General features: G+C 64.0%; 2 protein-coding genes across 2 annotated transcripts in view; both read right to left on the reverse strand.

The window, feature by feature from the left end:
- The window catches only part of NTRK1 (neurotrophic receptor tyrosine kinase 1), an 8,789-nt gene extending 2,645 nt beyond the window's left edge, over positions 1–6,144 (reverse strand). Inside the window, exons 1-14 of the mRNA XM_015650013.3 lie at positions 5,893–6,144; positions 4,245–4,319; positions 4,007–4,078; positions 3,543–3,611; positions 3,122–3,276; positions 2,863–3,011; positions 2,580–2,706; positions 2,178–2,507; positions 1,955–1,972; positions 1,756–1,814; positions 1,421–1,523; positions 912–1,058; positions 690–820; positions 449–621 (exon numbers count right to left, since the gene is read on the reverse strand). Of these exons, the coding sequence (XP_015505499.1) occupies positions 449–621; positions 690–820; positions 912–1,058; positions 1,421–1,523; positions 1,756–1,814; positions 1,955–1,972; positions 2,178–2,507; positions 2,580–2,706; positions 2,863–3,011; positions 3,122–3,276; positions 3,543–3,611; positions 4,007–4,078; positions 4,245–4,319; positions 5,893–6,086 (1,802 nt within the window). The 5' untranslated portion in view covers positions 6,087–6,144. The remainder of the gene's footprint in view (positions 1–448; positions 622–689; positions 821–911; positions 1,059–1,420; positions 1,524–1,755; positions 1,815–1,954; positions 1,973–2,177; positions 2,508–2,579; positions 2,707–2,862; positions 3,012–3,121; positions 3,277–3,542; positions 3,612–4,006; positions 4,079–4,244; positions 4,320–5,892) is intronic.
- Positions 6,145–7,188: 1,044 nt separating this feature from the next.
- The window catches only part of INSRR (insulin receptor related receptor), a 10,901-nt gene continuing 7,345 nt past the window's right edge, over positions 7,189–10,744 (reverse strand). The window contains exons 14-22 of the mRNA XM_015650151.2: positions 10,527–10,692; positions 9,895–10,003; positions 9,720–9,790; positions 8,968–9,197; positions 8,779–8,889; positions 8,518–8,677; positions 8,314–8,443; positions 8,111–8,245; positions 7,189–7,982 (exon numbers count right to left, since the gene is read on the reverse strand). Of these exons, the coding sequence (XP_015505637.1) occupies positions 7,712–7,982; positions 8,111–8,245; positions 8,314–8,443; positions 8,518–8,677; positions 8,779–8,889; positions 8,968–9,197; positions 9,720–9,790; positions 9,895–10,003; positions 10,527–10,692 (1,383 nt within the window). The 3' untranslated portion in view covers positions 7,189–7,711. The remainder of the gene's footprint in view (positions 7,983–8,110; positions 8,246–8,313; positions 8,444–8,517; positions 8,678–8,778; positions 8,890–8,967; positions 9,198–9,719; positions 9,791–9,894; positions 10,004–10,526; positions 10,693–10,744) is intronic.

The raw sequence follows: 10,744 nt of genomic DNA on the forward strand, positions 1-10,744 counted from the left end.
GTGTGAAAGCGGCAGCGCGTGTGAAGTGGGGCGTGCGAGCCCGGCCGGGGGCCAGCGCGGCTCCGGCCGCCTGCAGCCCCTCGGTGCCTTTGATGCCGAGCACGGCTGACAGCCCGGCCAGGGCGGCCGCGGCCGGGGGCTGGGGGAGCTCTGCTCGGCAGAACCATTAATGCCAACTCCCATAACAATAATCATAAAAGCCACGTCTCAGAGCTCCTCGCGCGGCCACTAAAGCGATGCCTCTGGCAGCCCCCCCCGTCTAGCAGCAATACCTGGGGGGGCAATCGAAAAGTCTCTGCTTATTCCAGCTGATGGCCAATCTCTCTCTATTTAAGCCTCTCAGACAGCTAATCTAATCAATATTGCAAGGAGGGCTGCATTAGCAGGGAGCAGGCTGGCTGCGCTGATGCAGCGGCAGATGGGGGGCTCCTGTCCCCCCCCAGCCCACCTGAGGAAGCGGTTGAGGTCGCCGTGTTTCATGTACTCGAAGACCATGATGAGGGGCTCGCCCTCGGTGCAGACACCGTAGAACTTGACGATGTGCTCGTGCTGCAGCACCGTCAGCAGCTCGGCTTCACGCTGGAAATCCAGGCGGGCGCTTTCCGTCACCTCCTTCAGCGCCTGCCGGGACACGGCATCAGTGACAGCCCCACGGACCCCCCCATCCCCGCCTTGTGCCCCCTCCTCACCTTCACAGCCACCAGCATCTTCTCCTGCTCTGGGAGGAGGTTGTAGCACTCGGCCAAGAAAACCTTCCCGAAGGCGCCCTCGCCCAGCTCCCACTTCAGCACGATGTCCCGCCGCTGCACGTGGTGCACGCCTGGGGGGACCCCCACCCGTCAGTGCTCCCCGGGTCGGGTATGAGCCTGGGGGGGATCCTCGGGGACCACAGTCCCCAGCCCAACCCTTACAGGCGTTGCAGAAGTACTGGGGGTTCTCAATGAAGTTGCTCTTCAGCCCCTCCAGTTTGCTCTCCGCCGAGGAAAGGGGGCTGCTGCCCAGGTTCATGAAGTGCAGGGACATGGCCAGGTCATCCTCTTGGGCCAGCACCGCTGAGCCTTGTGGGGACAAGGACAAGGCCATCAGGGGGTCCCCCAGCCCCCCCTGCCTGTGCAGCCAGTGCCAGGCTCTGCCGAGCAAGCCCCTGCTCGAACACCCCCAGGGGCCAGGCAGCCCGATCAAAACCATTTAGAGGCTGAATCCATTCCAGGAGTGAATTAGCAGCTGCTGCCCGCTCTCCCAGGGGAGCCAGCACCCCTCTACGGGTGTCCCCCCACCCTCGGTCCCCACCCGCAGTCCCTCTTGCCACACCTGTGACCCAACCCAGGCGCCCACAGCCCCGGCTGCCCCAGGGATGTGGGGACAGGGCTGTCCCCGTGTCCCAGCCCGAATATCGAGCCACCAGGCTGGGGGAACTCACGGTTAATGCCAAACTTGGACCGGCGCCCGCACTTGTTGAGCAAGATGAGCATGACAGAGAGGGAGAGGCAGGCGAACACAGCCAGCGCCACGGCCACTGAGACCTGCTGGCAGCGAGGACAGGCCTCAGGTCCAGCTCCCACCAGGTCCCTTTTCTCAGCCCGTGGGATGGGAACAAACCCTTGAGATGGTTACAAGCCCCAGGCACTCTGTCCTCCATCCCCATCATAGACCCCCATCCCACCCGGTGCTGGTTTGGCTGTTCCCTAGGGTTTTGTCCCACCCTCTTGCAGGTGTCCTGGTCCTGCCATCCCAGACTGCAGAGCATCTCCTCACCCCAAATGTGTGCTCATCCGTTGTCTCCACAGGCCCCTCCAGCGAGCTGTTCCTGGTGCCTGGGGCAGGGAGAAGGTGTAGGCTGAGTGTGGGGTCCCCATCCCCTGAGGTGGCCCTGACAAGGACCTGGACACCCCAGGATCAGCCCTGGGGGAATGCCCAGTTTAGCAGGGCTGGGGCAGCAATCCTGGCCACTCACCCAGTGGGGACAGAGACACTGGAGCAGCCCAAAGGGAGAGAAAGGAGAAACCCTTGTTATTCCTCAGGAAGGGAGCACCCCATCCTTCCCCTTCTCATCCCTGGGGAAACTGAGGCACACCAGGGCTTGCACAGACAACAGGCAGAGCCCAGTACACCCCGTTCTGCACACCAGGTGTGGCACAGCTCCTCTGTTGGACAGGCAGCCCCTGCCTGGCACCTACCGGGGATGGGCTCCTCAGGGCTGAAGCTGAAGGGATTGTCCATGAAGCGCCCCTGGACGCTGCTGGCAGCCGAGCCCAGGGCGTTGCGGACCAGGAGGGTGTAGTTGCCGTTGTTGACGTGGGTGGGACGGTTGAGCTGGAGGCAGCCGTGGAGGACGCTGGAGTTGTGCTCGTACTCCATGATGAGGGTGTGGATGTAGAGCCCCTCGACCAGGGTCGTGCCATTGAAGAGCCAGTGGATGCTGGGGACGGGGTTGCCTTTCACGGAGAAGGGGATGCACCAGGAATGCCTGGGGATGGCTTTGTCTAGCAGCAGGATCTCGGGGGGAACTGGGAGACAGAGCTGGGTGGGCTCCTGAGCCAGGCCCCCGACCCCAGCCCAGCCCCTTGTGGATGGCTCACAGGTGACGTTCAGCATCACGCTGTCCTCTGCCGGCCCCGCCGCGTTCTCTGCCCGGCACGTCAAGTCCTTGTTGTTGAGGTCGGAGGAGACGTTGCTGATTTCCAGGACGATCTCCCAGTCTGAGAGCTGCAGGGAGTCCCGGGATGGGATGAGCAGATGAAACCCCCAAGCCTGGCCAGCTCCTGCATCCCCCCCATACCCACCCCACCAGTGGGAGGATGCTGGGGGGGGTCAGTGCTGCTGGGAGGGGTCCTGGCCAAGCCCCTGGAAGGCTGAGCTTGCCTTGGTGACAACGAGCAGCTCGGGTCCCACCTCGGGGACCAGCCACTCTGTGGTGGCCGGTGGGTCGGCACTGACGTGGCAGGTGAGGTTGACGCTGTCCCCTTGGCGCAGCACCACCTCAGGGGGCTCGATGTGGACGGTCGGGGGGTCTGCAGGGGCAGGAAGGGTGAGCCACATGTCCCACACCATCCCCAGCCAAACGGCTTGGGACAGGGGACAAACCCAGGAGCCAAACCCGTGGGGGTCCCAAGCCACGTACCACAGGCGTGGAGAACCTGGCTGCCCAGGGGCACCAGCACGCTGCCCTCCCAGCAGCCCAGAGACTGGTTCCCCAGCTCGGCCCGGCTGCTGCTCTGCCACAGCTGCAGCCAGCGAAGGCCACAGGAGCAGTTGAAGGGATTTCCCACCAAGATGCTGAGATGGAGCAGGGAAGAGAACACGGGCTCAAAAGGGCTCCAGGCCCCACACGTTTGTGCATGTCCCGGCAGAGGCACCCCCAGGCCCAGCTTTGTGTCACACGTGCCCCATGTGCCACCCCTGCCCCTGTCCCCACACCCATGGCTGTGAGAGCTGCCATCTCACTGCATCCCTGGCTCTGTCCCCGCCTCTGTGTCACTTGGGGGTGCATCCCCAGTGTGACTTACTCTGCACCCACCGCCCCCCTCTCCCTCATCACTCACAGCTCTTGCAGGGGCAGATGTTGGAAGGTTTTCCAGGAAAGGCTTTGCAGTGCATTGGAGGAGAGATTCCTGTTGGGACAAACCCTATCAGCCGCCCCTTCCCTCTCAAATTCCCATCCAACATCTCCAGGGTCCGGCCGCGGCACGGGGCAGCGCCGGAGCCGCTGCTGTCACACGGTGACCAAGCAAAACCAGCTCGGCCAGGCGTGCCACCAGCCTTCAGGCACCTCCCTGCAAGGGGGGAGCCCCACGCACCCCAGGACAGGGTCCCCCCCTCCTGCAGCAGCCAGCACGGGGCTCCCGGGGGGGCTGGCAGCACTCCTGCCCGGATCGATGCTTTCCCACTCAGCAGCACAGCCACCCCCTGGCAGGCTGATGTGCCCCAGGACAGCATCGATCCTGAGTCCTGGGACCGGGAGCTGATCCCCACACCGGGGGAGGGAGGTGGGGAAGGGGACACTCACACGTGGCTCAGCCTGGGGGTGTCCAGGAAGGCATCGGCAGAGATGTGCTGCAGCCCCGACCTGGAGATGGTGCTGAAAGGAGGGAAGGGCTGAGCACCTGAGTGGACATCCTGAGTCCCCGTTCTGGGAGCATCCCCTGTGACTCCTTGCAGTGGGATTGAGCTCTGGGCATCCCCCCTTCAGCAGCTCTTCCCTCGCCCCATTTCCCTGTGCAGGGACCCCTCCCCGGGGTGCTCACAGGTTCCTGAGGTCCCGCAGCATCCTGGTGTCAGCTCGGGTCAAGGTTGTCAGCGCCTGCTGGTTCTCAATGATGCTGGAAGGCAAAGGAGGGGGTCAGGGAAGCAGCCCAGGACCCCTCATGCCTGGGGCTGTTGGCAAAGCATGGGGCAAGGGGAGTGAGAGGGGCACAGCCAGGGATGGGGACAAGGATGGAGCCAAGCTGCCCCACTGTGCATCCGTTTCCCCTGGGATGAGCTGGAAGAGGGGGGATGGCAGCAGGTGATCCCGGTGGTGCTGAGCCCCCATCAGTGGGAACTGTGTGGGGTCAGGGCTGAGCCACCACGTGGAGCCTGTGGTCTCACCCACAGAATGAGTTTGCTGGGCCTCAGCCCCACTCACCCTGTGGGTCCCCACCTTTTCTCGCACCCCATGGTGTCCTGCACTGTGACAGGGGCACCACTGTCCCCCCACCCTTTTCTCCAGGCAGGAGATGAAGAAAAGCCCCTTTGGGAGCAGGTGCAGGGATTTTCCCTGCCCCACCCCACCCACACAGGCACCCCAAATCACAGGGGTTGGTTAATTGGGGTTCAGATCCACACCAAGGGGGTTTTGGTCCCACTGACCCCGGGACAAGAGCAGGTGGGGCAGTGGGATGGCTGGGGATCTCTTGGGGACCACCGTCCCCACCACTACCCACCCCACCCCACCATCCAGGGAACAAAGAGCTGGCAGCGCCTGTGGCGCAGCATTCCCTGGCACGTGGGGAAACTGAGGCACGGAGACACCGCAGCCAGTCCCCAGCAATGCGGCACAGGCAAGGCTGGGGTGGGGGGAAGCCCCAGGAATTGGGGCACTTTGGTGTCTTGCAGCATCCCGTCCTCCCAGCACCCTCCTCATCTCTTCTCACTCCAGCCCTCGTCTCCCCACCACACATCCTGGAGCAGGGGAAGGAACGGGAGCAGAGCGGCAAATCTGGGGTGTGTTCCCCCAGCACGCCAACCCACAGGCCCCGGGGCACAGTGACAGCCTCAGCAGGAGGGGGACAAGTGGCTCCCCACAGCCCTGCCCTGCCCAGCACGGTCTGGGCGCTCCCTGCCCGGGGTCCCTGCTGCCTCCTCAGTGGGTTGCCGTGCTTGGCATAGCTGCAGGAGGGGGTGAAGAGCTTCCCCCAGCCCCTTGCTTGCTCCCTGGGAGGACGCTGCAGCCCCCCCACCCCATCTTTGCAGCCCCCAATGCCTCCCACCAAGCAGGCACTCTCCCCACAGCGATTCCAGCCCATCCAGTGATCCCTGCTCCATCGCTGCTCCAGCCCAGCCACCCTGTCCCCGAGCTGATCACCTCCATCCCCATCACCCCACTGCCCAGTCCCTCAGCTCTGCTGCCTCCCAGCCACATCCCCTCACCCCCCGCCACAAGCATCACCAGCCCCATCACTCCCAGCCCCTCCGCCTGGTCCCCAAAATCCGTCACTCCCAACGCCATCATCTCCATCCCCGAGTTCTGTCACCGCCAGCTCCACCGCTGCCCCAGCCCCATGGCTGCATCCCTCAACCCCGTCACCCGCAGCTCCTCTGCTTGGTTCCCGAGCTCTGTCACCCCCAGCCCCCTCATCCCCACCCGGTGTCTGAGCTCCGGCCCCCGGCCCCATCGCCCCCGGCCCCACTCACACGTCGGTGAAGCTGCCGGTTCCCAGCAGCGGGGCCAGGCTGCCCACGGTGTCGGGCTCCCGGCAGAGCAGGATCCCGGCCCGGGGGCATCGGCAGGCCCAGGGGCAGGGACCGGCAGCGCCCGGGGCTGGCAGGGACAGGGGCAGGGGCAGGAGCATCGCGGCCAGGCAGAGCCAGGCGGGCGGCGGCGGCATCGCGGGGCCGGTCCCGGGGCCGGTCCCCGTCCTGGACCCGGTGCCGCTGCTGCCAGTGCCGCCCTCCCGAGCACTTGCCCGGCAGCCCGAGCACGGGGCCGCGCGGGGCTTAAAAGCGACGCAGGGACCGGCCTCCCGGGAGGGGCCGGCGGCTCCCCCCGCCCCGGCACCGCCCCCGCCCCGGCCCGAGACACCCCCGGCCGTGATTCACCGGCACCGGGAAGACTCCGACCCGAGAGAGGGGGATTCCCCCCCAGGAATTTTGGGGGTTCCCGTGGTGGGATGGATGCACTTGGTGGGGCTGGGGCTACAGGTGTAGGGTGCCGGCGTGCATCCATCCCACCACGGGAACCCCCAAAATTCCTGGGGCACACCCGTGCACTCGCCTGTACGCACACACCCGCTCCAGAGCCTGGCTCAGAGCAGGCTGCAGTATAAGGGACGGGGCTTTTTACCGTCCCGAGGGTCACCTACAGTCCCCCGAGCTGTCACACCGCCCCGATAGTGCCCCCAAACCCTGAGGCAAGATGGGCTCTCCTGTCTCAGGCTCTTCCCCAGAGTCCCGTTATGTTGGGGCGCAGAGAAGCTGCAGAAGGGGGGACTTTTGGTGGCACAGCTGCGCTGTCCCCAGCTGTCACCTCCGACCAGGACGCCCACCCCCTCCTCGTCCCCGAGGTGGGGCAGGACAGGACTGCACCCACCGCCCTCCCCACAGGGTTCCCATCCCCACCCGGCTGCTGTTTGTCCCCGCGTCGGGGCTGCCTCATCCGTGCGCTGAGTTCAGCTCGTTCTCAGCCTGCAGCCTCCCCCCGCGGCTCAGCCCCCGGCGGCACCCACGGGGCCACGGTTCCTTTGGGGTGACCTCCCGTGGGACCCCACTGGACACCCCAGCAGCCCCCCCCCGGGGCAGAGCACACCCCCCGTGTGTGTGTGTGTCGCCACATCCTCCTAAATTCCACTGCTTTGACGTTTTTCTCAAGAAACGCCCCCGGTTTGGGCACTGCAGGGCAAAGCCGCAGGATGCGGATGGGGCTGGCGGGGAGGGGAGTGGGAAGCCCCAAGTGCCGCCCCCGCGACCCCCCAAGCCAGGCTGTGCCACACCTGAGCTTCATCCCCTTTATTCGCGCTCAGGTTAGACAGTGACGCCCCTTCCGTGGACCAGCACCGCCTCGGCACTGGTCCCAGTGCAGGGGACTGGGGAGAGACATCAGGGCAATCCCAGGCTTCTCCCGCTGCTGGGCTGCCCCGTGGCCCGGTTTTCCCACCTGTAAAAGGTTTGCCAGGCAGCTGGGGAGCGATAGCAGAGGCAGGTCGATGGGGGAACCCAAATGCCAAATCCTGTTACCCATTCCCATACCCACATTATCCCACCCCCCCAAAAAAAAGTAATGAAAGACTGGGGTGTTCTCCTCCCAACCAGCACCCCCCACTCCCTCCCACCAACTTGGAGCACCCCCAATTAATTTTCAGGGAAAAAGCATCCCGTGGAACGTCCTTGTCTTGCTGCCACTCCTTGGCTGGGCCCTTGGAAGCAATAAATAATGCAGGGGGGTCCCAGCAGTGGGAGGTGGCTGGAGAAGGGCGTGGGGTGCAGAGTCCAGCGGGGGTCTGAGGACACCCCGGGGTCAGAGTGAGGCTGTCCCGTTGGGGAGCTGGTCTGGGCTCTGGTCCATGCATGTGGGTAGGGGGGATGCGGGGGGCTCATCCTCCTCGGGGGACGGCTCTGTCTCGGTGTTGGGGGGTTCTCCTGAGCAGTGATGGCCGTTCTCGGGGCTGTAGAAGAAGGAGAGGGTGCGGAAGGCAGGCGCCATGTGGTCCTTGATGCGCTCCAGGAGCTGGACGAAGGAGGGGCGCTGGCGCGGGTTCTGCTGCCAGCACAGGCACATCAGCTCATGTCTGCAGAGAGAGGGCACCTGCTGCCTTTGGGGTCTCCAGCCCCCAACAGCCTTTCCCAGCACCGCAGGGACCAACATTTCCCCTGCCAGCCTTTTCCACGGCAGGATGGGGGTGTCCCCAGCACTCACAGCTTGTCGGGGCAGTTCTCAGGCCGCTCCAGGATGCCGTTGTCCATGACAAAGCGCAGGACCTGCTCGTTGGACATGCCCTGGTAGGGCTGCTCGGCCAGCGTGGCGATCTCCCACAGCACCACCCCGAAGGACCTGCCAGAGCACCGCTGCTCAGCCAGGGGATCCCCAACCCACCCAGCTCCAGCCATCCCAGCACCTACCAGACATCAGACTGCGTGTTGAAGATGCCATCCTTGAGCGCCTCGGGGGACATCCAGCGCACGGGGAGCAGCCCCTTGCCCCCTTTCCGGTAATAATCCGTCTCATAGATATCCCGGGTCATGCCAAAATCTGAAGAGGAGGAGGAAGGTGTGAGCAGCAGGAGACACAGGGCTGGCACAGCCTTCCCACCGCTGCCCACCCACCTCCAATCTTGACGGTGAAGTCCTCGGACACCATGCAGTTGCGGGCAGCCAGGTCCCGGTGCACAAACTTGTTGGCGTTGAGGTAGGCCATGCCATCGGCGATCTCCCCCGCCATCTGGATCATGTCCTTGAGCGACGGCGGTGGCAGCCCGGGGTTGTTCTGCACCAAGTCAGGGCTGGTGACCACCAGGGCTGGAGCACACCAGGACCCCCTGGAATGGGGTGGGTGTCCCTTTCCCAGGCACCTGACCAGCCCCTCACCTCAGCTTCAGGTCTGAGTGAACGCAGGTAGCTCTTCAGGTCCCCACGTGTCATCAGCTCCATGATGACCAAAGCTGGCTGGCCCTGGGACACAACGCCGAGCAGACGGACCTGTGGGGACAAAGAGGGCTGGCATGTGAGTGGCCAGACCCCCCCTGTCCCCTCCCTCCCCCTCAGCTGCCCACCTACCACATGGTGGCACTTGAAGGCTTTCATGACAGAGGCCTCGTTGAGGAACTCGATGCGCTCCCGCATGGTGGCCAACTCGTTGACGGTCTTCAGGGCCACCTTGGTCTCCTCTCCCTCCGTGACCAGCCCCAGCGCCACCCCCTCATACACCATCCCAAAGGAGCCCTGTCCCAGCTCCCGGATCACCGTGATCTTCTCCCGGGACACCTCCCACTCATCCGGCATGTACACTGTGGGGTGAGTGGGGATCACCCCATCCCCAGCACTGTAACTAACCTCATCTGCATCCCCATCCTCATCTTCATCCCATCCCTTTCTCATCCTCATCTCCATGTCATCACCATTCTCCTCCCTGCCCCCATCCCCATCTTGATCTTTGTCCCATTCTCATTCCACCTCCAGTTCATTACCCTCCTCCTCCCTGTCCCCATGCCGCTGCCATTCTCATTCCCATCTCCATCCCATCATCATTCTCATCATCTAGATTCCATCACCATCCTCTTCCCTGTCCCCATCCCCCTCCCGTCATCATTCTCATCATCTAGATTCCATCACCATCCTCTTCCCTGTCCCCATCCCCATCCCATCATCATTCTCATCATCTAGATTCCATCACCATCCTCCTCCCCATCCCCATCCCCATCCCCATCCCATCCCCATCCCCATCCCTGTCCCCTCCAGAGTGATTCTAGCAAAGAAAGGGCTTGGTGGCCCTTTGGGGTGGCCCTGCCTGTCCCCATGTCCCCACGTACTGTCCGAGGCGCTGAAGTACTCGGGGTTGACGGAGGCGTAGAGAGTCCCACTGGGGTACCCGTCATTGTTCCTGTCAGGGGTGGGCACTGCTCGGAGCTGCTCCCAGCCCTTCCCAGTCCTGGTTTGGCCGGACCCTGCCCCAGCCCAGCTCTGGGGGTGCAGGGGGGTTGTTACCTCTTCTTGTTGTAGAAGAAGACAAAGACAGCCAGGCAGGAGATGAGCACCATGAGCACCACGGGGGTGACAGTGAGCAGGACGTAGAAGCTGCTGGACTCTTCCTCGGCTGCCAGGAGCAGGTGGCCGTGGATCAGGGTCCGGGCACTCATCCCACCTCACATGGGCCAGAGATGGAGAGCCTCCATCTCCCCAGACCAGCAGCACCCTCTAATCCCTGTGTGCCCCTGTCCCAGAGCATCCCTCAATCCTCCAGACCTCCCCAGTCTATCAGCAGACACTTTTGTCCCAGTGTCCAGCTCCAGCAGCATCCCCCAATTCACTTGGGGACATCAGTTAGCTATAGCCTTGGCAGTGCTGAGAGAACAGTTGGACTTGCTGGTCTTGGAGGCATTTTCCAGCCCAAATGATTCTGTGATGCTCCAGGATCATCCTTCATCCTCAGCTTTCCAGTCCAGCAACAGCTCCCATCTTCACAGCCCAGCCCCACACGTCCCATCCCAGCAGCACAGCCCAATTCCCCGGTGCCCTGACCCAGCAGGACCCTCTGAGCCCCAGCTCCCCAACCCCACAATGCCCCCCTCCCTGCCCGCCAAGGTCACTGGTGATGTCCCCCTGTCCCCTGCAGGTACCTGGCCCCAGGATGTAAAACTTGACGAGCCCAGTCCATGAGCCGTTGCCAGCCAGGGAGGTGGCCCGGACCTTGGCTGAGTAATTCCCTGGCTGGAGCAGAGCCAGGTGGACACCCCCGTACTTGGAGTAGCGGTGGCGCGAAACGCAGACAACAGTGGTGACCTCCTGTGGGGGACAGTGTGGGGCTGGCAAAGGGCAATCCCCCCCAGGCAAGGGT

The sequence above is a fragment of the Parus major genome, chromosome 25LG1 (genome assembly GCF_001522545.3).
Source record: "Parus major isolate Abel chromosome 25LG1, Parus_major1.1, whole genome shotgun sequence".
Taxonomy (NCBI): Eukaryota; Metazoa; Chordata; class Aves; order Passeriformes; family Paridae; genus Parus; species Parus major.